Genomic DNA, 27,267 nt, shown 5'->3' on the forward strand with positions numbered 1-27,267 from the left:
ACAGAGAGGAAGAGTAGCTAATATCCGTAGGAGGACTCTGAAAGACAAGCAGCAGTACATGAACCTGTGGGTGGGAACCACTGTCCTAGCCACTCTCATGAAGGATGATGTGATCTGCGCATGCTTCATACTCTGAGACTGAGCCATGCGCATGCTGTTTTAATGAAGGAGATTGTGTCATAAGAACAAATGTTTCCTAAGTCTTTTTAAAAAGCACAATGAAAACAAAAACCCCAGCAGACCCAGATTTCATCCCTTGGAAATGAGAATAAAGTCCTTTTTTTTTTTCTGATGACAGCTAGTCATTATCTGAAAAGAAGCTTGGGTTTTGTCTTGGGGTTTTATTGTATACAGCATACTGTTGTATTTTTTCATGTGAAGCTGATGAATTATTTTCTGATGATTCTACTGCTCTGGCTGCCTGGATATGAACACAATTGTCTATATTTATTGCATAAACATACTGTTATGAATCTGAATGTTACTTTAAGGGTTAATCATCAGGATTCAATTACTGAGGAAGGCTTCAGCTCAGGTAACTTTAACTTAGACTAGGGACCTGTTTTTTTTAAATGACTCCTCATCTAGATCTTTCTGTAGTCAATAACAAGAGACAAGTTCCCCCAGCTGTAAAGTCATCCCAAAGTGAAATGGAGCTGAACTGCACTCTGTAGGTTGTTACCTTCCCAGTGGTTATAGAAAGGGCTCTAAAGATTAATCTTGGACAGGATATTTAATTTTTTAAACAGCTTAAGACAGATCACATGAGTTCTAGCTCCTAAACCTAAGATGCTCAAGCAACAGTGTTGGGATAACAGTTTATTCATAAACTGAAACTTATCAACAGGGAAAGTTGAGAAATTCCCTAGAAAGAGAATTTGGGAATGCTTTTGGTTCATATTATCTACCTTAAATCCCACCCCAACAAAAAAAAAAAAAAAAAAACAAAAAACAAACCACCAAAACAAAACCCCAAACAACCCCAAACAACCCACAAATGAGTATATCTACATATGCAGTGGAAAATATCACTGCAAATATGTATCTTTTTGTGCTGAATATTTTGAATATTTTGATCTGGTTTGATCTATGAGGAGGATATCAAATGTTGATCCCTCCTATTCTTGTATAGCTCTGTGACAGAGTTTTCTGCATTTATTGCCTATATTTCTGTCCTATATTAAAAAAAAAAAATCCATAAGATTAATGTTTTGGATACTTTGCAACAGCCACTGATCCTTTTCCTGCTGGTCTGATCCCTATAGATCCTTGCAATGCACTTTATGCCTCCTTGTTTTTCGGTAAGGAAGACAGTTATTACAGGGCAAGCTTTGAGAGATCTGGATATGTATTTTGAAGGACTAAGAAAGTTTCTAGAGAGTCAGAGGCCAAATGTAATGACAACTATATTAGACTGCTTTTTATAAACAGTAGCAATCTATTTTTCTGCTTCTTCGTGTTTTCAGGTTCTCTGCCTTAAACATAGTCTTCTTTTGAGAACTTCTCTGTAATGTTGCCAAACAAAATCTTGTGATGTTTAGTACATTGCTCAAAATTAATGGGTAGTGTGCGACCACTTCTTGCCTTTGAGGAGATCATCTCATCATCTGAAATCATCTGAGTTTCACTGCTAGATTTCATCCTTCTAGGAGTTTCCTTCTCATCCTGGAAGGTCTCTCCAGAAGCTCTTGAACCAAGACATTCAATCTTGAAATCCTGAAGAACAGGTGGACTACAGTCTCCCCTTTCATTTGAGATTCATCTATGATTGGTGACCTGTTAATTCCCCCACCAGGAGAATATGTTGTTCACAACAAGCCTGTTGGACATGCAATTTTTTCAGACCTAGGAAAAAGTTGTCTTCATTTTATTATCACTGAATACATCTACTCATCCTAAAACTGCTTCAGTTTCTTCCTTCTTTTAGCTTATTTCACAGTCTTATTCAGTCTACAAAGATCACCACCATACCAAGTATGCTTAACGGCTCTGTCTGTTTTTCTTCACATTGAAGATCTCACAAACACACTCCCTCTAACATCTTCATGCCCATCAGTTTATATCTCCTGACTGACTCTGTAATCACTCAACTAGATTTTTGGTGCATTTCTTTGCATTAAAATCTCTCTCAGTGATGTGCAATGATTCCAGACTCTTCTTGACCATCCTTGTCAAAATTAATTCCTTCTTCAAACTTTGGTTTTATTACTTTTAAGACATAAGAATTTCTTTTCCCCAAAAACCCCCCCCACACAACTCATTCAGTTGACTTATACTTCCTTTCATGCCTTTTCAAAACTTGCTTATTAGCTGTCATCTTTTCCTGTATATATTTTTCCTATATATGACAGCTGAGTGCTTGAAGAATCCAAATTTCACAGAAATGCCATGGAGTTAAGACATCTGTCTTGTAAGGCACTGCTGCTGTCAAACATGGCCTCTGAAAGAGTAGAGAGGTGATAGTGATGCAGAAAAGAGATCACAGGATTCTCCCTATCTTTGTAGAACACAAACCACTTGTTGGGAACCTGCAGTCACCATCAGTTCAGCCTTTAGAGCACCTTGGTGGATCAAATCAGATCAAGATTCCAACCCAAAAGCTAGCACTATGGAAACTCTTTTTTAAACAAGTGCTGAAGACTGAACGTGAGACTACATTCTGTAGTGACTAATTTTCCACATATGTCAACAAGTAACATCTCATATTTTTCTACAAAGAAGGAAGTATTCCCTGATTTTTGCTCTGTACCTTTGCCTGCACTTTGTATATCTTCCCTCTATGCCATGAATTCCTCAGGAAAGGGCATTAGGGCAAAGTCTGAGTAATATTAATACCATTCACTTAGACTGTTCTAATTCTTCACTCAAATCCATACTTCTATCTCCTCACATCATTGACTTCAGTCCTGGCTATTTCAGAACTAGCTATGTGTCTCCATATTCACACAAGTCCTTAGTTGCTAATTTCATGGTTGCACACACATATGCACTTCATATACAGAAAGGGCAAATGTCTGAATTTATTAGGCTGCAGAAATTGCATTCACAAGTATTGTCATGTTGTCAACAACAAAATTCAGAAGGCCTGGAAAAACATCCTACACAAAGCTTTAGTGCTTCCATCTTTTGTGATGGGGAAGCTCATATTTCATTATCTTCTGGGTCAAAGATATATGAATCAGAAACAGAGAGTAGGGATGAGGACCGTAGTAACTGATATTAAAAAAAAACCCAACAACAAAACAACCCAAAACCCCTGCAACAGCTGTGATCTTCAATGCTTCAGATCAGGTAGGAACTTTGTATGCTGTAAATTGCAAAATTCCTACTAGAGTCAGCACTCTTATGAAAGCTGCAAAGTCATCATATATGTCTTTATATCCATCTTGCCTTTATCATTTTAATAGGAATATCCTAAGAACTTCCATTGTGTTGTGATACTGCCACAGACAGCTCTGAGACAGAAATAGATCCTTCTTTCAATGACACCAGAGATGTTAGAACACAAAAATAATCCATCTGACTAAGATAACTCCTTAAATAGAGAATAAGTAGTTTTGTGAGTGCAACCCTTCACTTGCAAGGTCTGCACGCAAGTTTCCATCTTTGTACGTTATGTCCTTGCACTGTGGACCCTCCCCACGCTTGCCTCTCCTGCCTGCAAGTGTAGTGGCTTCACCTGAGCATACTGCACAGACAAGTCTTTGCATACCTATGAAATTTCTTTCTTCTGGTCACCACTGCTGTTCGACCTTCAGCTCTGCTCCTGTCTGTGGCTCTCAGAAACCTGATAGCTGCAGTGGCTTCTTCTGTCCCCCCACTCAACCTGCTCGACTTTGTGTCCTGCACAAAAGTGCTTTTGACCATATGTGCACAATTTACCTCTCCCCAGAGCTATCCCACACTGCATCGTCCAGGAATGGGTTAAAAGATAGGCTTTCTTCCCATGGCTTAGCCCCACATTTTAGAATTGAATATTTCAGTTGGAAGGCACCTACAATGATCATCTAGTCCATTTTTTAACAAACGTGCAATTAACACATATTTAAGCAGCAAAGTGAACAAGCAAATCAAATATTTACACCATCTATCACCTATTAAGTGTTCAGAGCATACGTAATCTGATACACTCACTCCCAAATTCTAGCAAATTCCTTTTGTGTTACTCTTTTCAGTGGTATTAGTAATTACCTTTAAGACTGTTACGGTCATCAGGCTATCAGAAGGGTCGCTGATGCTGGTAAGATGGCAGGTAGATGCAATTCTAGCTATAGGTTGTCACTGAAGGAAAAATGTCTTTGGTCAGTAAATCCATAAGAGGACAGTGCAAGGAATCATCAGAGGAACAAAATATGCCACTTTACCACAATTCGTGTAGGTGACCTCAATTTCTAGTATAGTGAGAGATGACTGAAGGTGAATGGTGGAGAGAACTGGGTAACCTGCTCTACCATGTTGTTAGGAAATGCTTGGCAATGCCTGTCCAGTGTTTTTCTGATAATTTATGTGGGTCACAGCACATCTGACTTTCTTTTACTCCTGGCTATGCACGAGTTATTCATTTAATAGCCTGCCACAAACCCCGTAGTTAAAGAAAGCAATGAACAGGAAAGGCCAAGCATCCTTATCATTAGAAAATATAACTACCTAAGCAGTGGTGTTTCTCTTCTTAATAATCAATCTAATGCTTCGGACATGCTACTGGAGCTGAAGCACTGTGATACATTACATCGAGAGGATAGCAAGACCCTCTGGTAACATTTTCAACATTGATACAAAAAATGCTCATAAAAAGCAGTTAATTATCTGTGGAGCTTAGCTGTTGCTTACAAAGACATTGATGTATTATGGTAGCCCCAGCAGTGTCCTTGTGTACAAAACATTTACTTAGCCCATTATATACTTAAAGCATCATGAAAACAAGTTAACAGTGTGCAAAGGAGGAAAATGATTACTTTTGCTTATTTTGTAGCCAAAAGCTGGGTCTCTTGGATCGGGTTCGTGGTACCAATACTAAAGGAAAGCTATTTACCCCTCTGAATGTAGATGCCATTGAAGAAAGTCCTTCAAAAGAGCCTAAGAATGTTGTCTTGAATAATAAGGAGCGTTTTCGCACTGCATTCCGAATGAAAGCATACGCTTTTTGGCAAAGCTCAGAAGGTAGCCTATCTGTGTTGATTTCTTTCTATCCATCCCCTACTCTCCCCACTTTACCTTGTTCCTGTGCATCTTCTGTTGAAGGTTTGTGACTTTCTTGGCCAAGCATGGCTGGTCCCTGGTTTTACATGACACATTTGGGGAAGCTCCAGGAAATGAATGCTGGAGTCCAGGCAACGCAGTGATTGAAATAAAACAATGGTCTTCCATAAAACCAGTAATTGATATGGGGTAAAGCCACTGGTGGAATCAACCTAATTGACCTGGAAAAAGAGGGCACACTGGGCACTGAATCTATATCCAAAAAAAAGCACATGCCATGATGGTTCAGTTTATCAGCAGGGATGCTATGCTAAGGTAGTTCCCTCCTAGACTGCATCCAACCCTGCACTAGCCCATGCCCAGGCATCTCAAATATCTCTCACTGCAATCTCTTAAAACCTTGTTTTAGGGAGCCAACTGCTGCTTCCTTCCCACTCTCCCTAAAACTGCTGCCCCTCAGCAGATTTCCATTGGGTGTCCATGCAACACCATAGGGCGTTTTTCCTCTCAGCTTCCCTGGGCACACATTTTCTGCTTCTCCCCTATAGTGTCTAAATGGTCTCTGAATAACAGCTTCTCCTTTACTGCGCCAGCTGGCATCAGTGCATGCTGGGCATACTACCATGGATGTAGCCTGGGTGTCCACACTGGGAACTTGATTATTCTCTTCCACGAAGGTACATGAGCTCCAAGCAGTGCAAGTGGGAGGAGAACTTGGCCTGTAACTTCTACGCCTGCTTTAGCCTTATGTAAAATAATTTTGCAAAGATATTTTTGTTGTAAAAGCTCCTAAAAGTAGGAATTTCTAAATCCATTGGAAAAGAAGTTCCCAACGTTTCAGAAATACTGGAATCTGAGAGGATATCCCTCAAATAAAGTGTCTTACAGCCATCCCAGCAGAATTATGAAAGTCCTTTCAAGACCTGACCAGAGAAAGAGATGTTCCTTTACTAAATTACATTTACTTTATCTAATGCTTTAGTCAGCCAGACCTCCCTCTAAATACTGTGTGGTCAGGGGTTTACACAGCTATTTTTTGGCCTGCTTTGCAGATGCAGGAACAGGGGAACCCATGGCAGAAGAGAGAGGTGACAGTAGTGACTTCCTCATGGAAGATATGATCCCCACATTCAAGACAGCCATCCGAGCTGTCAGGTAAATGTCTCCGATGCTCCTCAATGCTTTGCTTTGACTTTGAATGCTTATGCTTCAGGAAATCACATTACCATGTGGCTACATGTTGATGCATTGTTGCTGTTATTACTTTTTTAAAATGCAATAGATTAGGTCATACTAGATATATTGAAAAGCACAAGACAGAGCCTATTTAAAGTCCTTTTTGAGAATATGCAGAAAGGAAAATGTTTTTCAGTAACATTGACCATGCCATTTTTGGAAGAAACTCCATAAATATATTTATTATAAAATAATATTGTATACAGTTCCTCATTAAAATATGTTATGAATGTAGTATCTTTCTCAATTTAATGACTGTAGTATTTACGTTAAACGGGATTTTTTGCTTAACAATAAACTCTGAGCTGACTCAACTCTTTATTCACTAGTGTATGACTGTGCAATATACTTTTCAGCTGCCATATTTTAATAGATGTTGAGGTCTCCATTTCAGCAGTCTTCACCTTGTGACATGTGTCAATTCTATTTTCATATCACAAGAGATATTCTGTAGGGTTAGAAAACTCCTAGTAAGTCTTGATAATGTGTTTAGCACATCAAGCACACAGAATTCATTCACTGATGCTGTTACTCCTCCACTCAATATTTTTTACTCTCTTCCCTTGAAAAATGAGAGTAATTTTTTTCCCATAAGAAAATAGTCTGTTTTCATTGCAGTTGCTTTTTATTCCAGAAGTTTTTAAGTTTTTGGCCGAGGAGTTAACTACCTTCCAGGTGAAATACTGCAAGTCTGGAGTGCCCCAAAGTTACCTTCTTAGAAAAGCTTCAAGGAAGATGGTTATAAGTATATAACCATATACTTATATGTATATAACCTTCATATATATTCTCCTGGTTCTTTTCCAATTGGGTGCAGGAGAACCAGTCATTAAAAATTCCAAGTTTTCTCAAGCCTGGTGAAAGCCGTGTCCCATGGGCTTTGCTCATATTACCCATGACTGCTTCCCTCGAGCTGGAAGCTTCTTCATCCTTACTTCCTCCACAGTTTTCCCTTTCTTTCCCTGATACCTGCTTGCTTTCAGACATGGACTATACATCTGTCCTGTTTTACAGCCCCACGTCGAGGAGACAAGCTATTATAACTTTTGCAAAACTTCCTTTCCCACATCCTGTGCAAATCTAATTGATTCATACAATTTCCTTTTAAACTTAATCATGAGCTAAGATTTTTTTTCCCTTGTATAGTTTTCGCAGACCTTGAATGCTAATGGGAAGTAATTCTTTCAGACAAAACCACTTAATGGGTTTTCAGGGTCATGATCAAGGACATTTTAAATTGAAATTGCTAACAGTGTGATTCCTATTTTTCATTTATGCTCTTTTCTTAAGTATAGTTTTGCTGTTAGCATATATAGTTTGGCTATAATAGGCATAGGTATAATTCTGAAATCTTGAAAGATTTATAAGCAACAGAGTTAAAGAGTCAAAACCCCTTAAAAAGTCATAATAAAATTATCTTTGCTAAATGAAAGTTTATGCACATTTTAAAAGGGTTAAAAAAACCCACCAACCTTGAATAAAAGACAGGTCAGAATCTTAACAGACAACAGCAATTCCACAATTCAGACCGATAAGAACATGGAGACTCTACTGAGAAAGCAAACCCTTGGATCCCAAGCCTAAAACAGTTTAAAGAAATAAAATACTCTTCATTCTTTACATATGTTTCTTGTCTATTTGTTTAATTTACAAATATATAACAGTGTAAACTAATGTATAAACAGAAAAGAATGAAAACAGTATGCCAAACTCTTTTCAAGTGCTCTGGCCAGCGCTGGTCCTTATTATTAAAATTCTTTTATTAATTATGAGGATACTTCGTAATAATAGTAATAATAACATCAATACAACAACAATAATGTTAGAGTGCTGTTTTTTTCAAGGAGACTTCAGGCAGTTCTAACACTTTTTGTTTTCTCCACAACTTGAGCTGCTGCTGACTTCTTAACTTCCACATTTCTATCTAATTAACATCTCCTATTCAAAACTTTCCCAGGTGCAAAATTAAAACCAAACTGAAAATGATTCAGCATTATATATACTATAAATTAGCTTTATAATAGGCTGAAGCATAAAAAAGCAGCTTCACAGTTTCAAAATCTCCTTTGACTTGGGGTGTTCAATATCAAATGTTCAAAAATCAATGGTGTTCAAAAGCTCCTAGATGGAACTTTTGCCAAGAAATGTTGGACCAGATGATCCTTGAGGTCCCTTCCAATCTGGTATTCTATGATTCTATGATTGAAATTCCACATGTGATTTTGTAGCTTTGAACCATTTCTAGTTATGATGATAGTGCTGAAGAAGACATTTTGTGTGTATAATTTGTTGTAAGCTATTAATTATGAAAAGCCAACTATTATATATTTACAAATGTGGTATGTTATTAGAGATTTTCTGCTTATGTTTTATTGCCTTGTTTTGAAATAACACGCTCAGTTTCCAAACATCCAGAGTATTTATCAATTATTTGATAAAACTGCAAATTATCATTGTGGAGTCTATATAAGTTGTTAGTAATTTTTCTGTTTATTATGCAGAATACTACAGTTTCGTCTCTATAAAAAAAAATTCAAGGAGACTTTGAGGCCTTATGATGTAAAGGATGTGATAGAGCAATACTCAGCAGGGCATCTTGATATGCTTTCCAGAATAAAATATCTTCAAGCAAGGTAAGAATCTGCTGGTAAATGGGGAAAATGTATAGCTGTGCTGGGAAAATAAAAGCATAGTTGGCCTATTTGCATACAATGCCACCCAGAAGCTATGTCTTTGCGTGGTGTAGCTAGTCAATAAGAAAGCCTTTTCCCCAAAGAATAAAGGCAAATTAGCAGCTAGGAGGGGTAACTGCAGAAGAAGAGACCACTGGCTCATATTTAGAACAAGGAAATTGGAGTAAAAAATCCTGTGAGTTTTCTTGACCTTTGCCTTATTTGATTAGGGTAAAGATTCTCCCCTTCTGCCCTTTTTACAGATGATAAATAGAAGCAATAGTTGCTCTACATAGAGCTTTTCTTTGGTCTGGATTCTCTGCTGACCTGTGCCTGGTGCAACATCTCATACAAGTGCAAAAATACATCAGCACAGAAGGTTTTACATCCCCTTCACTCAAGTGTAAATTGACCTATATTAAAAAACGAAACAGAACAAGCAAAAAACAAATGGAATTTCAGGCCTTTGTGACTGTTCAGGTGCAATCTGCCCCTGCAGTATGTTTCCTCACAAAAGCGGTTCATCACAATGCACTTTTGAGGCATGTCTACAAAAATTTGTGCTGCTTGCATCCTGAGCCATGGGCACAGGTTAGAGCTTGAACTAGTAAGCTTGTCTGGGTTTGAGTGCACATGTATATACGTGTAGCTGTATTGGGTCAGTCTCAGCACAGCACTGTCCACATTCCCTCAGCACCCCGCCACTGAACAGCAAAATGCCACGCAGACATACTCTCTGTTTCTCTCAAGAATGAGCTGAGTGAATGCAACTCCTGCTGCACATTTGGACCTTGTCTAGACTTACCTTGACTTTCTAAGGCTGCTCTGGTCCTTCTGTTGAGCTTCATAATTTCTTATTTCAAAGTGCTTTTCTATGTACTGGGCTATCTCATTTTCAAGTATATAACATGTCTGGTTCCTACCTCACTATTATTGCTCTAGAAAAACTGCTGTCTTTAATTATATTCCAGGAAACACCACTGTTACTTTATAAAATGAGCTCTGCATCACATTAGCTTAGGTTTCAATGCAATAATACTTTTTGATCTCAGGAAGATGAGGAGGGCTCATGGTGTTAGCAATCTGCATCTATGGTGGGGTCTACACGTCTTATACTGGAGATCCTTGCTTTACCTCAGACTGAGGTGTTGTGTGACATTGGACAGCAGAGTACCTCTCAGATACTCACTTGAGTCCTAGCAGCAGTAAAGGTGCCTGAAATGGTTAGGTCCATCTCACACAGTGTTTATGGCAGAGCTTTGTGGAATGAAGACACATCCCAGGTGAGTCAGGACAAGAAACACAGCATAGCCTCAGCCCTGCAACGTTGAGCTCAGCCATGCCATGTTCCAGTATAAAGAATCACCAGTAACAGAAGAACCACAAAACTTCAACAGCCATTTTGCACACATACAGGGAAGAACTTTTTAGAGGAAGCATGATCCTGGCAAGCCATGTGAGATTCCTCTTACGGTTAACAGAGAACTAGTCAACATAATTCATGGCCTTTACGGCACAATTAACTCCTGCTTAAACCAGATGCCTTCATTTGATCAGCTGAATCTCCTTACTCCGTCTTGAATTTTCTTCACTATGTTGACTAGATCTCCACTGATTGTAATCGGACAAAACCAGGGACGTGAGTCCTACTCACTGTGTCTATGAATAGCGAGATGCCATAGGAGTTTGATGAGACCTTGACTGATGGCCCAGCAATGCTTGGGTGCCCAGCAAATATCTAGCTAGCTTTGTGAGGTTTGTCTTGAGCTTTTTTAAGTTCCATTTTCAAAACTCCATGAGGCACCATGAAGCCATGCAATATACTTGCATGGATTGTCTAACACTACAGGTAACTGGTGCGTGGACTAGTGCTGACTGATATCTGGTCAGTTTGGTGTGTGAGTTGAATGAACAGAGGCTTGCTTGCACCTGAGCAGTTGGATATGCCAAATGAAAGAATATATTGATATAGTAAAAGTGTGTAATTACATACGCTGGAGCCTCCCAAACAATCCTTTTGGTTTTGTTCCAAATAAAAAGCCAAGCAGACTTCCTTGTGAAACTTCATTTATAGTTATAGTTTTCAACTCAAAAGAATAATTAGTAAAGAAAAAAATACTGATAATTAGGCACAATAACTGCTAGAAAGTCATTGGTTTATTAAGAGTGTCAGGAATTGCCATCTTTCACCAAATTCTCATTTTCACTATCCAGTACAAAACCTGATGGGTCTCTCCTGATATTTTTAGGAGCACCTGTTATTGGAGATTTTTGACTATTACACTGTTTAGTTCTTTTGAAGGACTTGAAATCACATGTTTCAAATGTCAAAGTTTGGAAACAGTGAGCTAGATAATTACTTAGTTACCATGAAATTACCAGGTAATTACAATTCAGTGTATTGATTGTGGACCTAGAACAGAACAAACATGTCATGACCAGCAATATATTACCAAATCAAAACGTGCTTCCTTTTTGAATCTTTGCTACTGTTTGCTACAGAGATGCATATAATTTTCTATCATGTGTTAGCATTTAGAGATGGACTTATGCAGTTGCACTTTTCTTTTTTCAGAGTAGATATGATTTTTACACCTGGACCTCCATCTACTCCCAAGCATAAGAAATCCCAAAAGGGAGGAGCTTTTTCTTACCCTTCACAACAGTCTCCCAGGTGAATTTTCATTCATACCAATAAGCATGCCCTTCATTCATCCAGCCAGTACACTGTTAAAGTCATGATACAGAGGGGGTGTTGTTACAAGATATATATAGATATATATGTGTGTAAATGTTGAGCCAGAAAGACACAAGCTTCCCTAAGAACAATGTGAGATGGAAATCTATACTTAATGGCTTCTTAATTGTCTTGCTTAGCTTCTCTGCAGTTTGGAAATGTGATTTTATATGAAATACATACATTTGATCGATGTGCTGAATTACTAAGATTCAAATTGTAAACCCAGTTAAAAACTCAATAAAAATCACCAATAGTTTGAAGGTAAACCAGCGATATTCCTGAAATGAAAAAAGTTTTGTTATAGCCCCCACCAAACTGCAAGCAGAGTTTTAATGATACTGCTTTTAAACCAATGATTGGTGAGAATTACCAAAAATAAATTGCAATACCAGGTTTTTGGGTGTGAAAGTTACAGCGTGTTATTTGATTGCTGCATTCCTGGTAGCAAGAACTCAATAATAAATGACATTGCTTCTGTTATTTACAACTATCAACCTGTCAATAAATACCCATGAAGAACCACACAAGACCATCAACAATCTGTCCCCAAAGCTGTTACAGTTGCTCAGAACAAAAGTAATCTTACAGAAAATAAATTAACTTGGCTCTGTCTGGTTTATCCCACCCAGTGAAAAAGCTAAAAACATGTAAATGTGAAGACAGAGACCTACATATATGGAAGAGGCAATTATCATTTGGGAAACAAAGCAGATTGCAAAATTTGAATGAGCCCATATCATCAGTAACCCAATGTGCAAAATCTGACATGGTTTAGTTAGCTTCTGCTTTAGGAAGATATATTCACAGCTATATTTTGAATTTTGTCAGAAAGAGAAGAACTGGACCTGTTAAAACAAAAGTTTTAGGGTGTATTTGTTCTAAGTCATGTTAAAGAAAAAGTGCTTAAAAATTGTTTTTCTAGACTTGGACATAGGTTATGGAAAGACATTGATTCCTTTGAGGTTTGTTTGGAAACTTTTTGATAAATATTTAACTTGGTAATAACCATCCTGAGTCAGGATGGTCCCTCTCCTCTGGAGAGGGACTGTTTACAAGGGCAAGTAGTGACAGGGGTCAGGACAAGGGGTAATGGTTTTAAACTAAAAGAAGATAGATTTAGATTACACATAAGGAAGAAATTCTTGACTGTGAGGGTGGCGAGGCACTGGAACAGGTTGCCCAGAGAAGCTGTGGATGCCCCCTCCCTGGAAGTGTTCAAGGCCAGGTTGGATGGGGCTTTGGGCAACCTGTGCCCAAAAAGTCTAGTGGAGGGTGTCCCTGCTCATGGCAGGGAGTTGGAACTAGATGATCTTTGAGGTCCCTTCCAACCCAAACCATTCTATGATTCTATGATCCTAGGTGCCATGATGTTATCAATCAAAGTTCTTTAGTTAAGCAGAGGTCATCTTCTCACCTCCTGAAGTTAGTTGATCTGATGGATAGGCAGTAGGAAATTACATAGAAGAAAATTTATTCTGGAATCTACTTTAAATCTCCAGGCCAGACTGGCTCTTTTAACATTTTTCACAAACCTGAAATTATTCCACCAAGTCTGAGATTAATTTCACTTTCATTTTGAACTTTTTGTTTGCTTGTGCTTTTTTCTTAATCTTTATCTTAATTTTGAACAAAAATAATTTTAAATTAGAAATCAGGAATACTTTTTTTTTTAAATTTTAGAAATGCATTGGAATCAGATAGAATAGACTTTTGCTCCTGTTCGTATGATAAATAAATAAATTCAATCTTTTCTTAAATGGGGCTCCAAGGAGCTATATGAATATACCACCAAGATTGTAATCCTGTGTTCTGATATAAATTACTTACTGTGATGCAAGGAAAAATTGAACACTAATGGAGTTATTAATTCTTTATAGAAATGATCCATATGTAGCCAAAGCATCTACAGCAGATACTGAAGACCAAAGTATGATGGGCAAATTTGTTAAAGTTGAACGACAGGTATGTAATTTCATGACAATGATGAAGGCTGAGGTGCTTGTCCAGAAATGATAAAGCTGACATAAATTCTGTATGAGTCTTTAGCTGACCCAGGCAGATTTGTACTGTTGGTGATCAAGACTCACACAGATCTTGTACTAATGATCACAAAACTATGTTGTTAGTTTTTCATGAAAGAAATTAATTAACTGGGAAGTGTGCATTTTGAAACCTGTTGAATGAATATCATTATATATGGCAGCAAGACCCTAACCATGATATTTTGATAGGACTTTTTCATTCCCTTAAACTCCCTACTCATCATGTCTGGTGTTTTGCTGTGAGCACCATCTTCTTTGCAGGGTCTGGCACTCGACAGGATTGCCTCCACAAGTATTACTGGGCCTGCTTTGTGCATCTTAACCTATTGCTTAGCAAGTCAAGACACTCTTATTTTTTAAATACATAACTAGGATGGAGGCAAGTGGCATTGATTCACATCAACTCCTTTCATGGAATGTAAATGTTCAGACACAAAGTACTATCAAAAGAGAAAGGAAATTATTCCTGATATTTAACCCTGATGTTGTGGGACTGTTGAGGTTAGAGAATAGGTCTGCGTACAAAGGTAATTCCATCTGTTGTATTTTGGTAATAGCTATTTACCATATGATATCAAGACTTGGTCATAATGTTGTAGACTGCTGATGGATGCTGGACTGCCAAATATCCAGCAAGACTAAGAGGTTTTTTGGCACAGTTCAGAGGGACAGGTCTTCTTAATCGGAGGCAGTTAGAGCGTAAGCTGTCATCCACTGCAGTTCAGCCTCCAAGGGAAAGTCATGATTAGCCTAGAATTACCTTCATGATCAATAAAGATGGCAGCACAGCATTGTTGAGGGCAGTGCACCGATGCAAGCATTGACTCTTTCACTGAACAACTGACTTGAGACAATATCATAACATTGGTGTTTTTCAGGTTAATGACATGGGGAAGAAACTGGATTTTCTTGTTGATATGCATATGCATCATATGGAACAGCTGCAAATACAAGTTGCTGAGATAAGTCCATTGAAAGAAACTGCTTCTCCTGCAAAGGAGAAGAGAGAAGAAAACAAGTATTCTGAATTAAAAACAATAATATATAAATACACTGAGCAATGTGCTCATGAAACTCCTTACAACTTCCAGCAGGTTCCTGTCAACAAAGTCAGTCCTTATAGTTTCTCAGCACATGGTCATATGACTCATTCACAACCTTTATCAATAGGTGGGCAAAACTCTGGCAAACTGCAAGCCACACCTTCCTCAACTTCATATGCAGAAAGGCCAACAGTTTTGCCTATATTTACATTAATGGACTCCCAGGTTAGCTACCACTCTCAAGGAGACCTACAAAGCCCTTACTCAGATAAGGTGTCTCCAAGGCAGAGAAGGAGCTTAACAAGAGACAGTGATACTCCATTATCCCTTCTGTCTGTCAACCATGAGGAACTTGAGCGGTCCCCAAGTGGCTTCAGTATTTCCCAAGACAGAGACGACTTCCCGTTTGGCCCCAATGGGGGATCAGCGTGGATGAGAGAGAAACGTTACCTAGCAGAGGGGGAAACGGACACAGACACCGACCCTTTCACACCAAGTGGCTCCATGCCTTTGTCTTCTACAGGAGATGGGATTTCAGATTCTATATGGACCCCTTCAAATAAGCCAGTTTAAAAGTGCGTGTGGGGGCAGTCACTGGTTGACTTCTCCATGTAATGTAAGCATACTTTGTATATCTCACTTACTCTACACCCAAAGCTTACTAGTTCAAAACACCAATGGCTGCATAAGATGCATGTGATATTAGTGGTAGTCATTCTGCACCATTTCATACAATTTACTAATGCAGTTTTTTTCATGCTTCCAAAACTAAGGAGCTTAGTTTTGAGCATGGTTTGCATGACTTTACCCTATATAAATGGTACAGCTGATTTCTTCTATGATACATATCTATCTGATACTCTTCAAGACAACAATGGTGAATTGATAACAGGCGATATGGTGGTCCTTGCTACATTTCGTAAACAGAGCAGCAAAGTAAAAATATTTTCAGGAGCAATATCCCTTTGTGGAAACATAACATCTGAATCCATTTTCCAATATAAGTAAATCAATCTCTAACCAACCTAGCCAAGAACGTCTAATATTCAAAGCAGGGAAAAAGCTGAGTCAAAGTAAATGACCTTACTGAAATGGTTTTGTGAGCTAAATGTTTCTCACGTGATCTCTTATACAACTACCCATGAAATACAATGTCAGAATGAAATGAGGGGTAGAATTTAAAATTATCAAAGCCACCTCCTGGGACTGGTCATGGGTATTTATTTACTGTATAATGTAAATATAAATCCCTCAAAGTACTTTGAAAATCTTCACTAGTGTTTATATAATTGTTCAAAGCTTGACTACAATGCTATTTTGTAGAAAATCTTTTGCTAAGCCCATTTGCTACTTATGGGGCCAAATTTTCTTTCTGTTCCAAAAATAAGGTTGTTCAGCATAGGGAACTCCACGCTTATACACTCAATTCTTTTATTGACTTACGTGCTGCTAAGTAAGCTGCATAATATAACTGTGCCTCAGTTTTCCAATCTGTTAATTGGGAGTTATACTTCCGTACATATACACAGGTTGTAAGGCTCAATTCACTAATATTTGCCAAGCGCTTTGAGCTCCTCAGATATGCAGAGTATCACTATTCTGTTCCCTGGGAGTCCCACAATGTGGGATACTACCAGGATCTGTTTCTCTCTGTTTACTGTTTCTCTTGGAAATGGACAGCGCCAAATCCATGAATATGTGCCATATTTAAGATCAATGTACAAATAAATAAATGCCATTTTTGTCACCTATCCCTGAGCAACAGAGGGATAAGTATGCTCCCTAGGCCTCAGCCAAATCTTTTTTCATGGGAATTGGAAATATGTTGAGGGAGAGCAAGAAAACAATCCACCCCACTGGGAACGAGATAGAAATGAATCGAAGATTTCACCACTACAGTGGGAATGTAGTATCCATGCAGCTAGAGAAACTAGCCTGTCCAAGCATCCTATGCAGGATTCATCCAATGTCAGTCCAGGTGTCCATGAAACAGCATCCATTTGATGTTGAGTTCGATGGCTGTGCGCTCTTTACAGCTGGTGGAAGACTAATCTGTACAGTCGGTGAGCACAGGGTACAAGAACCAAAGCACACATCAGCTTTAAGATGAGATTAATCTCATCTTTAACTCAGTTATCTACAATGACCAAATGTCTACTGACTTCAAACGGAGCAGCGGGTGACTTGCTTAGATGTAAGATGATCAGATACACCCACAGTCAGTGAGAAGGCTCTCACCCCTACCCCACTGATCCAAGGTGCAGCCTCTCTACCGTGGCTCATGCCCACCTCCTGTTGAGAATGACCCCTGTCACTCCACACAATGACTGCACCACCATGGCTAGAACACTGACTAATAAAGACACAAAGATCTGGCCCATATAAGATGTTAGAAAGTGGACTTTTTGTGGTGACTGCTTGTATTACACTGCAGCTGCACAACTGAGCATCGTTGGCACATCCAATCCGAGCGCAAGAAAGAGGTAGAATTTACTGGGCTTCCTGTGTGTAACTGGGTTTTGCACAGGCCTGGATAGAGTGCGCTTCAATGGAAGATACCTTGTTGGGTTTTTGCCCACTGTAGTAAACTTCATGTTTGATTCCTCAGTATCGTTGACATCTCATAACAGTCATTTCATCCAGAGAGCTTCTATTCTCTTCCAGATATGGGCATTGCCTTCATCTTCATTGTTTATTCTCTATTTAAAGAGACATCTAAAGGATTAGGATCTTCTTACTTCATGTGCTTCTTCAGCTAAATAATGATACATCCTACTGGGACAGATCTTCAGGGAGAACAAATTGCTGTAATTACTTGAGTAAATAATGCAGACCAGCTTCAGCCTTTGAAGACCAGGCTGAGTCCATGGAGCTGTTCTGAGGCCAGTAACTGTGGTGATGAGGCATAATTTTGGTAATTACTTAAGTGACAAAATAGCCTTTGACCTGAAAGATAATCTGTATTCGGTGCGGTTTCTTCACTAAATTTGAAGAGAATAAAACTAGTTGACAAACATGGAATTCATTATAATTTGGCATATTGAGAAGAATTCTTTGGCCGTCAGTAATTCTTGGAAATACCTGTATTGCACCTGCTGCAGGCTTTCTGATATAGTAATACATGTCTGTGGCAACTCATAAGATTTAATCCACACATGACAAATGAATGAAAGAGAATGAAAACTGATTTTAACTTTGCTAGACTTCTGCTGAAATTGGTGTAAGTATATGCTAGACAAGCATGCTTCACTTTTCTTATATGTCAAGTGCATGGCATTCCTACTGATTTCATTTGAGTTTGGTCCTTTTTAAAATGCTTTCTAGATCCAAGCAATCAAAAATCAAGGCAGCCAAAACCCAAGTGCAATCTGAGAAATTTATTTGTGACTGTCTTAGTGGCTATGCCATGCAGTTCCATGCCCAATTTCCCCTCAAATTCTTCAGTTTAGGTTTCTAATCTCTCTCATGCCGTGTCATATAAATCTTTTCTCAGTATTAAACCTGGCTGAAAATCCATAAATCACCTCGTTATAAAGGTATGCTCATTCCAAGATAAAATCCAAGCAAGGGCAGAGACTTGGATGAGTCTTCAGCCCCAGAGAAAATGGGATTTGGGCTGCCCTGCACCATGTACACTTAGCAGCTGAATTGCCTTTAAGTTAGCATTTCCTATGGGCTGTAAGCACCAATTTACCATATGCAGCTCAAAAACACCAGGTCGTGTATTTGTAGCCACATCATGAACTATTTAATGATATGCTAATTGGCCAGATAAGGTCTGCCTCTTCTAAAAAGGCACCAGTGGTAAGCTCAGCAAGAGCCTCTGCAGGGTCTGAACATCTCTGGATCCTTTGGAAGAGACCCAAGAAGACGGTCAAGGAAGGTCTAATCAGCTTATTTTAATATTTATTTTTTCTAACATACTTCACTGAAACCAATCACTGCTCTGTTCAGAAGGGTGATGTACTTAGCAGCTCTTTACCTCCTACATCATCTGGATTAAAAAGAGTTTGTGCATCAGTTCTGCTGTCTGTGCTGACAACAGATACATATCAAGATGCCATCAGCGAGGTGAGATCTGGAGACCATCCTGGATCTGGGATGTACACACAAACTTCATCAGACTCCAGCTGAGGTTGAGTCCAGGAGGTGTATCAACCTTGGAACTGCACATTATGTTTCTGCCGTAGATACTGGACAAAACAACATAAAGTATCTGTGATTATTTGCCCTGGCAACATTTAAAAGGTCAGGACCTGTTTTGCAGAACAGGTTCACCACATACAAGGAATCAATTATTCACAGTTTCATTCAAGAGAGGTCAATAGTATTCTGCATACTAGGAAAGGATTAGGTTTATTCCTTCTTCCATTTGTGTGTGACATTTCAGTTTAACAGCTATCAATTTTGTTTGGGTCAGATCTTCCTAACATCTAGACTGACAGTGACACTTTGTTTACGTATAGTTAACATTAAAGAGAATTAACCATTGGAACCCACTCTTTGCTGACTCTTAACTCCTATGAGTGGCCAAGGATTTATTTCAGGCCTTGAGACGTTTTTCAAAATCAGAAAGTGTGGGGCTTTCCTCTGCTCTCTTTGAAGTCAGTAAGAAACCTCAGACTGACGCACTGGGAGCAGGTTTGGGTCCTTCATTTATGAATTTCCTTGTGAAAGACAGCTCTGATCTGGAAACGTTTTTCTTAGCTACATTTTTACACTAATTTTTCAGTCACTAACAAATGACACATCTGGAAGGTATTGAAGAGGTGAATCTGTGTTTACATTGTGTACCTCTCTTTGCAGCATTATCAATCAAGCTTCCTCACTTTCGATTCACACTGAGAATATTTCATTAAGGCAGAAGTGAATGTTTAGCTAAAGTATGCAGACATAGAAAATATGGTTTACACTCCATTTATGGAGTTGGTCCTTTAAAACAAAAAAAGTGTGGTCAGGTAATGGCTGTTGTCCTTGCTTTGGCTTTTCCCTGCACTGAATTAATCAGTCTGGCTCCTGTCAAAATAAAAGGAAATTCAGCACGTGGAGAGATTGATTGAAAAGTCCCTGAAGTGACTTTGGCTATATTTGCTCTGTTCTTATCTGTAACTTTGCTGCATTGTTACGGTTCAGAGTGGAAATAGTTTTAAATTTTTCTGCTTCAAATTGTGGCCCAGCAGCACCGCAAACTAATTCCCACCTGAACCCATGTGTAGTGGGGCTGCTGAGTTGTGGCCTTCAGGTGAGGACCGTGGTCTGATCAGTTTGCAAGATCACAGCCTAAAGCAATCAGAAAATGCAGATTGAGGAGCAAATTCAGCCCAGCTGTTGCAGTGGTGTCACATCTGCCTATGTAAGAACAGAATTTGTCCTGCTTAGTGCAGAGCATGTGAGAAAGAGCTGGATCTTGGTTCCTTGCACCCCACAACCACCTCCACTAAGCTTTAGGTGCCTAAGAGCTGCAAACCTAAATTTTCTACAGCACCTCATGAATTTGGCGGGATATCACTTTTTCAGGAGCCCAGCTGAATGTGGGTGTTCACTTTGGAAGACCACTCTCAGAGGAGCAGAGGAAAAAGGGGCCACCTTCAAGTGGTTTTAGGTGGGCACTGTGGGAATGATGATTCTGGGTATCACTATTGCTTCTGATTGTTTAGGCTGTAAGACCTGATCCTTCCCAATTCGGCTTTTAGTAGCTTCCCTCTGAAGTTAAGTGAAGCAAAATACTGGAAGTGGGATCCTATTTCCATCCTCAAGAATATGCTGAGACTGAAGGTTACATGGCCAAACGCATTTTGTTTTCTAGTTATGGCATCTTATTATTACTAGTATTTGTGCCTTGCTCACTGAAATTTTCTCCATGCTACAAAGATGCTTTTCAGATTCTGGCTGACAAGGGAACACAACTTTTATACAAGTGGCCTTTAGTGCTCTTTATAATATTATTTATTGTAATTTTTAAACTGTATGTGTAATTTATATTCTGGCACTGTCCAATATTTGAACAACTTTAATATGTTTATTTCAATATATTATGCAAACAATACTTCTTAACTGATTTTTTATGTTCTGTCTTTAAAAACTGCACCACTTATTAATAAATAGAAATTTCAATTATGATGTGGAGGAATTTCTTTTCATTTCACTCGTGATATCTTCATACATGTTCGAGGAACACAGTGTCAAGTGTCCCCCCAGCAAAGACATTGGCAAAGATCCTTTTGACTTCACCCATGCAGGATGGAACTTATAATTACAAGTAGGCTTTATCTGGCTTCCACAGCTAGTCCTGTTACAATATTACACACAGTAGCTCCCTTTATTTGACTTGTTTTGATTTAGTGGCCATGTAACTTAAATGGTTTTGATCATATGTGTGTGGGAAATGACAACGAGGGGAAAATACATTCAAATTAGAGACATTAATGTGCTGAAGTTTGATGAAGTTGCATGCAAAATATATAGAGAACATAGTAATGGCACGAGGCTGCTCAGAATATCCTCTGCAGGGAATTTAACAGCTGGCTTAGGTTGGGAGTTCAGTTTCCTGAATTCTGCCCCTGCTTCTGGTGCTGTGTTTCTGTGTGGTCCTGGCCTCGCATCTTCAGCTGTCTGTCCATCTTCCTGATAGGTAAGACCACCAGAAGGCTGCTCACTTGCCTCCCAGCAACATGTGGACAGTATGAGCTATTTGAAATGTCTTGCCTTCTTACACAAATAGGAGAGTGTTACTGAGAAAAAAATCATCCTAAACATTTTTCCTATAAATGGTTCTGTTTGTAGTTTTGGCTGAGGATAGCATTTTAATGATATTAAAAATATATGTATATAGGATATGTAGCTTACTTTCTCCTAGCGGCTGGTTTGGAAGTTGCCATGTTTTCCGGGAAAAGGCACGGACTGTGCATGCACATGAGCACAACTAAATTTGCTTGGCTCACAGCATTGTGGGAGGATTGGTGTGTGTGGAAGGAGAGGGACATTGTACAGCCTGTCTGGCTGAGTGGGTTTGATTTGGGTAGTGGCCTTAAGCAAAAAGAGGGTAGATGTAGATTAGATGTTAGGAAAAAATTCTTCACTATAAGTGTGGTGAGGCACTGGAACAGGTTGCCCAGAGAGGTTGTGGATGCCCCCTCCCTGGAAGTGTTCAAGGCCAGGTTGAATGGGGCTTTGGGCAACCTGGTCTAGTGGAGGGTGTCCCTGCCCATGGCAGGGGGGTTGGACCTGTATGATCTTTGAGGTTCCTTCCAACCCAAACCATTCGATGAGTCTATGATTTCTCTCAGTGACAAGAGTTGCATAACAGTTCAACATCAAGTCAAAAATACCAGTTTCTGTTCTTGTTAGACCCCCTTTGCAATGAGCGGAGGAAAACCAGCACTTTTCAGAGCATGGTCCAGTCAGTCCTATATCAAATGACCTAGACTGCCTCTCTCAGATGATGATCATGCCTGTCTCTAACTGGCATCTATCTTAACTATAGGGTTGAAGATGACCAGCTTGGACAAAGACATCTTTCAGATAGCTAAACAAGATGAGATGAACCCCATCCTATCAGTTTGGATAGCAGGCTGATGAGTAATTATCCTGCTAGAGAGAGGAAGAAAGCATGTGAAACATCACTTCTTCCCAAAAATATAGCTGGACCCAGTGAGGTAATTTTAAGGCATTCCCTGCAGCTTCTGTGTCATGATTGTCATGAAGGAACCAGCTCTGTGCAACACTGGAATGCAACCTAAAAAAAGATTTCTTAAATTTTTGTGGTAGGTGAAAAATTACTCAGTAGTTATTCCAGTTTCTTACCCCACTTTTATATCCCTCTAAATTGGGAAGAATTAAAAAAATCCTGTAGTACTACAACATCCAGTTGTGGTGGATGTACACCACAGTGGGGAATTCTGAATCTCTTGGGTTCAGTTTTCTGTATTATGCACAACAATAACATTTTCTTTATTCTCTGCATTTCTTTCAAGGCAAACACAAAGGTACTTCAAGTTTATTCAAAACCTTTTATAGACGATATTACCACACATTATCATTACTTTGCAGTGAATGTCCCAGTTTGAACTGAACAGCAACTACGCAGCAGAATTCTTTTGCAAAGAAAAGCCACAGCAATGACATTTAAATTAGTATTTCACAGACACAAGAGGTGAACTACTCAGCTTTTGTTCACCTGAACTGAAATATATTGCATTAAAATTTCCCCTTGGCTGTCACCCAAATACATAAGCAAACCAAATCAATGGATTTCACCCAGGCGCTGGGTCTGATCTTTTAAGAAATGGATTCTAAAACAGGCACAAGATGTGATATCTATCTGCAGGCAGAGCCCTGCTTATATCGAGGGAATTTTCCCCTCCTGCAGGGTCTGCTTAGATCTGTACCGGACTACCGAGGTCGTATATAATTGCCCTCTGCCTGAGCAGAGTAAGACCAACAGTTAACAGTTTAGAAAGGGTAAATATCGATGCTTCCAGTGTGGCACAAGCACCAGTGTCAGGAGTGGAATTTTCTCAGTGTATCCTTCCCTTTCTTTTCAGGATGCTTATAAGGGAGCTTTGATTTTCAAGACTTTCCAGAGTCTTGAAAACTAGCTCAGATAAAATTATTAACATGGAGCATCCTTCTGGATCACAGTGAAGGGAAGGACTCAGGAAAGCCAAGTCCCAGGGCACTGAGCAGCAGGAGAGATAGACTGCCTTTAAACAAATTGCCCTCTGAGATGATTTTTTCAGGCATACAGTCCTGATGGCTGGTAGCTCAGTGGGCTTGGGACAGCTGCACAGCTTTTCTCCTGCTTCCTTGTGTCAGATGCAGACGGTAAGCAGAATATAGACCTGGGATCACAAAAAGAGAAGGAGATACAAGATGTGCTATGAATGTTTTGGCAAGTTTGATGGGAGCAGTTGTGTGTCTGGCACATATTATATCAGAAATAACAATGCTGGATAAATCATGAAATATTTTCTAAGTAAGTTCTGGACTGCTGCAACTTCTCTGTGTCTAATAAAAGCTTTAGGAGTCTCTAGATTTAGAAATGCAGAGCGCTTGATCACTAACTATCGCCTTTGGAAGCCCCAAAGGAGCAGTGCAAGGTATTGCGTGGGTCTGTAAAAATCTCATGGGATCTATATAACATGCAGAGAAGAAAGGAAAACCATCAGGAGTGCACCAGAGATTAACTGGTTTTGAGATTCCGTATATTCGCTGCAGTTCCCATTTTGCTGTATAGACAGGAAAACAGAGCTATGCAGTCACTGCGACAGCAACTGCGCTCACTGCTTTTCTGCAGAAACATTTACACTATGGTGAATGGTTGGTGGCACAGTTCTGCAGAGAGATGATTGCAATGGCTCTGTTCTCTTCAAGGCTGTCTGATGGGTGTATCTCAGGAAATATATTTTGCTCTACCAACCCAGGTGGCTCATCTGCCTCTGCTTTAATTTATCCTGTCACGACACGCCAGCGACATCGTTGAGGAATGGAGCAGCGCCCAGCTGCTCAGTTCTTATGCACTTAATGTATCTTCCTTGGGGCAAGCAGTGGCAATCTTCAGCTGATGAAATTCTGGGGGTCCCTGGTGCAGAAACCTTGGCCCATTGAAACACGTAAATCAAGGTCTGGTGGCAGGAGAAAAGGTGTTTCTGAGAAGCATGGTCTTTCTAATTTTCCAGCTGAGGTGAGTTTCTGACAAGGAATATGGCAAAACCAACTCCTAGCCCTTTTCTACATCAGCTGTGATAGCTTCATGTCTATTCTCACTACTATTTTCAGTTTTCATGCGTCCTTTTTTCCTGCCTGTCTCCTTTTTCTCCCTTCCTTAAGAATGAGCTTGTATTCACAAAAGTTTTACAGTGTCAGACACTTTAAAGAAAAGTGTAAGTTACCTGAGAGAAATAAATATACAAAACATTCTTATTGGAAAGTCAGACTGAATGGCTGTAGAGTTTAGTGCTCGTTCTTTTCGGGAAATTTTGTGGCATTAGTACCAATCTTAGCAAAATATTAATAAGAAATAATGAAAAAAATGTTATAAAGGAAAAGATTCATTTGCAATTCTAAATAAATTTCCTGAAATGGGAAAGGAATTTTATTAATGGGAATAAATAAATGTTTATTTTCATATATATATAATTTTCCTTTTAAGAGATGAAATTTGGTTTATGCTTCTAAAAGAAGAGTAACAATGAAATATTATTACATTTAGACAATTTTCCTAATTAAATTTGTCCAAAAATAAATAAAATATATTCAGAAGAACATTGCTAACATGTGAAGTGAAAATTCAGATGAAAAGAAACTTTATAGAGCTAGTATATTTCTTAATAAACTAAATATCTTGTAAAATTGTAATGGCAGAGGACTAAAGAAGTGTTGAATGACAATCAGGCTTTTTCAGGAAAAAAAAAATTCACACAGTTGCTACTTTTCTAACCAAAGTTTATTAAACAATTACTGAAAGGCGCTTTCATGGAAACATTTACCATCATATAATAAAGTGTAACTGAAGATAAAACTTCAGTCCTCTGGAGCAAGTTTGGATTAAATTTGCTTTTTTGTTCTTTTCTTAAAAGAAGTGCTTCATTCTCTATTGCACGTTGACATCTGATGAGAGAGAGGTACAGCTGGATGTGTGTTTTCCTGCTAGGCACATAAGACAGGTCGGTTGGCAAGATGCTTTAGGTACCGCAGTATTCCATGTGCCCCAGCTCATCTTTTAGGCAGCGATGGTTTACAGCCCAGCCGGGGCGGTGGGTAGTGGTACCTGAGGACAGAGCGGGTGGGAGGGGATGCTGGTTGCAGACTCTGCCTCAGGTCACCAGAACACATGGCTGGAGCCCTTGCAGTCGCTCACAGAAATCGCAGCTGCTACGTAGAAGCATGTGTTTAAAATGTCTGACAATAAAGCCACAAGGAAGAAGCAGTGCGTTGCTTCCGCACTGTGTTCTCAACCCGCAGAGAGACGAAGCACCAACATTCAGGCTTTGCTTTCTCCCTCCTTCCCAGAACTTCATGCCATGGTGTCCTCTCTCTACAGATAAACCACAGGCATTTGGCTTGAATGCGTGTTTATTTAAATTGCATTACTGGGGGACTTATCCTGTGTAGCCTTCAGCAAATGAATACATTTATTCAGTAATTTATATGAATTATGTGCCTCTACTGTGTTACTAAGAAGATACTAAAAATGACTTCTTGTTCTGGATTTTGGGATGCTAGTTATGGACACAGCGCTGTGACACAAAGAGACGCTGGACAAAGGAGGCGCGTAAAGACTATACTCCTGAGAAAGCGACTTGCTCAGCGTGATGCTCTGAGTGAGAACACGGCATTGTCCCCAAGAGTCAAAGTTGGGGCCGAACAATAACCCCCTCCCCGGTCACCTGAGCATCGCCCTGCAGCTGAGGAAAGTTAAAATTACAGAGTCCCAGGGTAAAACGCAGCATGAGGTAAAACCTGCTGAAAGTCAAATTATCCTCATAGCCAAACTTCAAACGGTTGGAACTGATCCCAGCGCACACATTTTCCTGGCTATACCTGTTTTTGTCAGCTCTTACAGAGAGGACTTTCATCCCAGCCTTCTTGATGAGATATTGAGCAACTGGTAATTAAATCAGTAGAAGTAAGTCTTGTCAAAGAGAAGGTGTTTCCATATTCCTCAAGCTGCAGCATTTAGTCACGAGTCATGAAAATTTTCCTTTTATCACACCAGTGACTTCCATGCAGCATTAGATAATTTTAGAAAAAAATGACATCCCACTGGATAATGTTTTTTTCATGAAAGGCAGAGTGAAAGAAAACAAAGGTAAAATTGTGCATGTGTGCGCACGCACGTGTGCAAGCATCATATTTACCAGCTAAAACTCTGTTAAATGTGGCTGCAGTTGCCTTCCGGCTTCTGAAGTTCTTGGTGACAACAGGACTGTAGGACAGACAGAGCCACAGCCTTAGCACACGCCTAACATGGTGCCATGCGCATCTTTTCCGTGGGAAACCAGGACCCCCCCCCCAAAATATATGACTGACATTTTAAACAGAAAAATCACTTTCTCATGCCTGACACGCTGGCAATTGCAATGTTTTAGCCATTGCTGTAAGTTTCTTCCTTCTCTGGGTAACATCGCAGCTTTCTTTGCCTTAAGCAGTGGAAATGTAAGACTGGGACAATACAATTAAACAAAGACAAGTGGCAACGAAACAAGCCTGATGACAGACCAGTTACCCAGGCAATATCTACAATAATGAATTAAGTAGCGCTAGGGAGCCCTGCAACCCAGATATCTGTAGTATTGGTAGGACCATGACATTGAAAGGACAATCCCGGAGTGCTC

General features: G+C 39.4%; 1 protein-coding gene across 4 annotated transcripts in view; it reads left to right on the top strand.

Annotated features, from left to right (window-relative positions):
- Positions 1–21,049, top strand: part of KCNQ3 (potassium voltage-gated channel subfamily Q member 3) — a 209,516-nt gene extending 188,467 nt beyond the window's left edge. For 3 of the 4 annotated variants that reach the window (XM_054815982.1, XM_054815980.1, XM_054815981.1), the window contains 6 exons: positions 4,973–5,160; positions 6,252–6,354; positions 8,937–9,068; positions 11,683–11,781; positions 13,725–13,809; positions 14,768–21,049. In XM_054815982.1, coding sequence (XP_054671957.1) covers positions 4,973–5,160; positions 6,252–6,354; positions 8,937–9,068; positions 11,683–11,781; positions 13,725–13,809; positions 14,768–15,505 — 1,345 coding nt within the window. In that variant the 3' untranslated portion in view covers positions 15,506–21,049. The remainder of the gene's footprint in view (positions 1–4,972; positions 5,161–6,251; positions 6,355–8,936; positions 9,069–11,682; positions 11,782–13,724; positions 13,810–14,767) is intronic. The other variant, XM_054815984.1, reaches the window with a different exon arrangement.
- Positions 21,050–27,267: the final 6,218 nt, after the last annotated feature.

The sequence above is a fragment of the Grus americana genome, chromosome 2, assembly GCF_028858705.1.
Source record: "Grus americana isolate bGruAme1 chromosome 2, bGruAme1.mat, whole genome shotgun sequence".
Classification (NCBI taxonomy): domain Eukaryota; kingdom Metazoa; phylum Chordata; class Aves; order Gruiformes; family Gruidae; genus Grus; species Grus americana.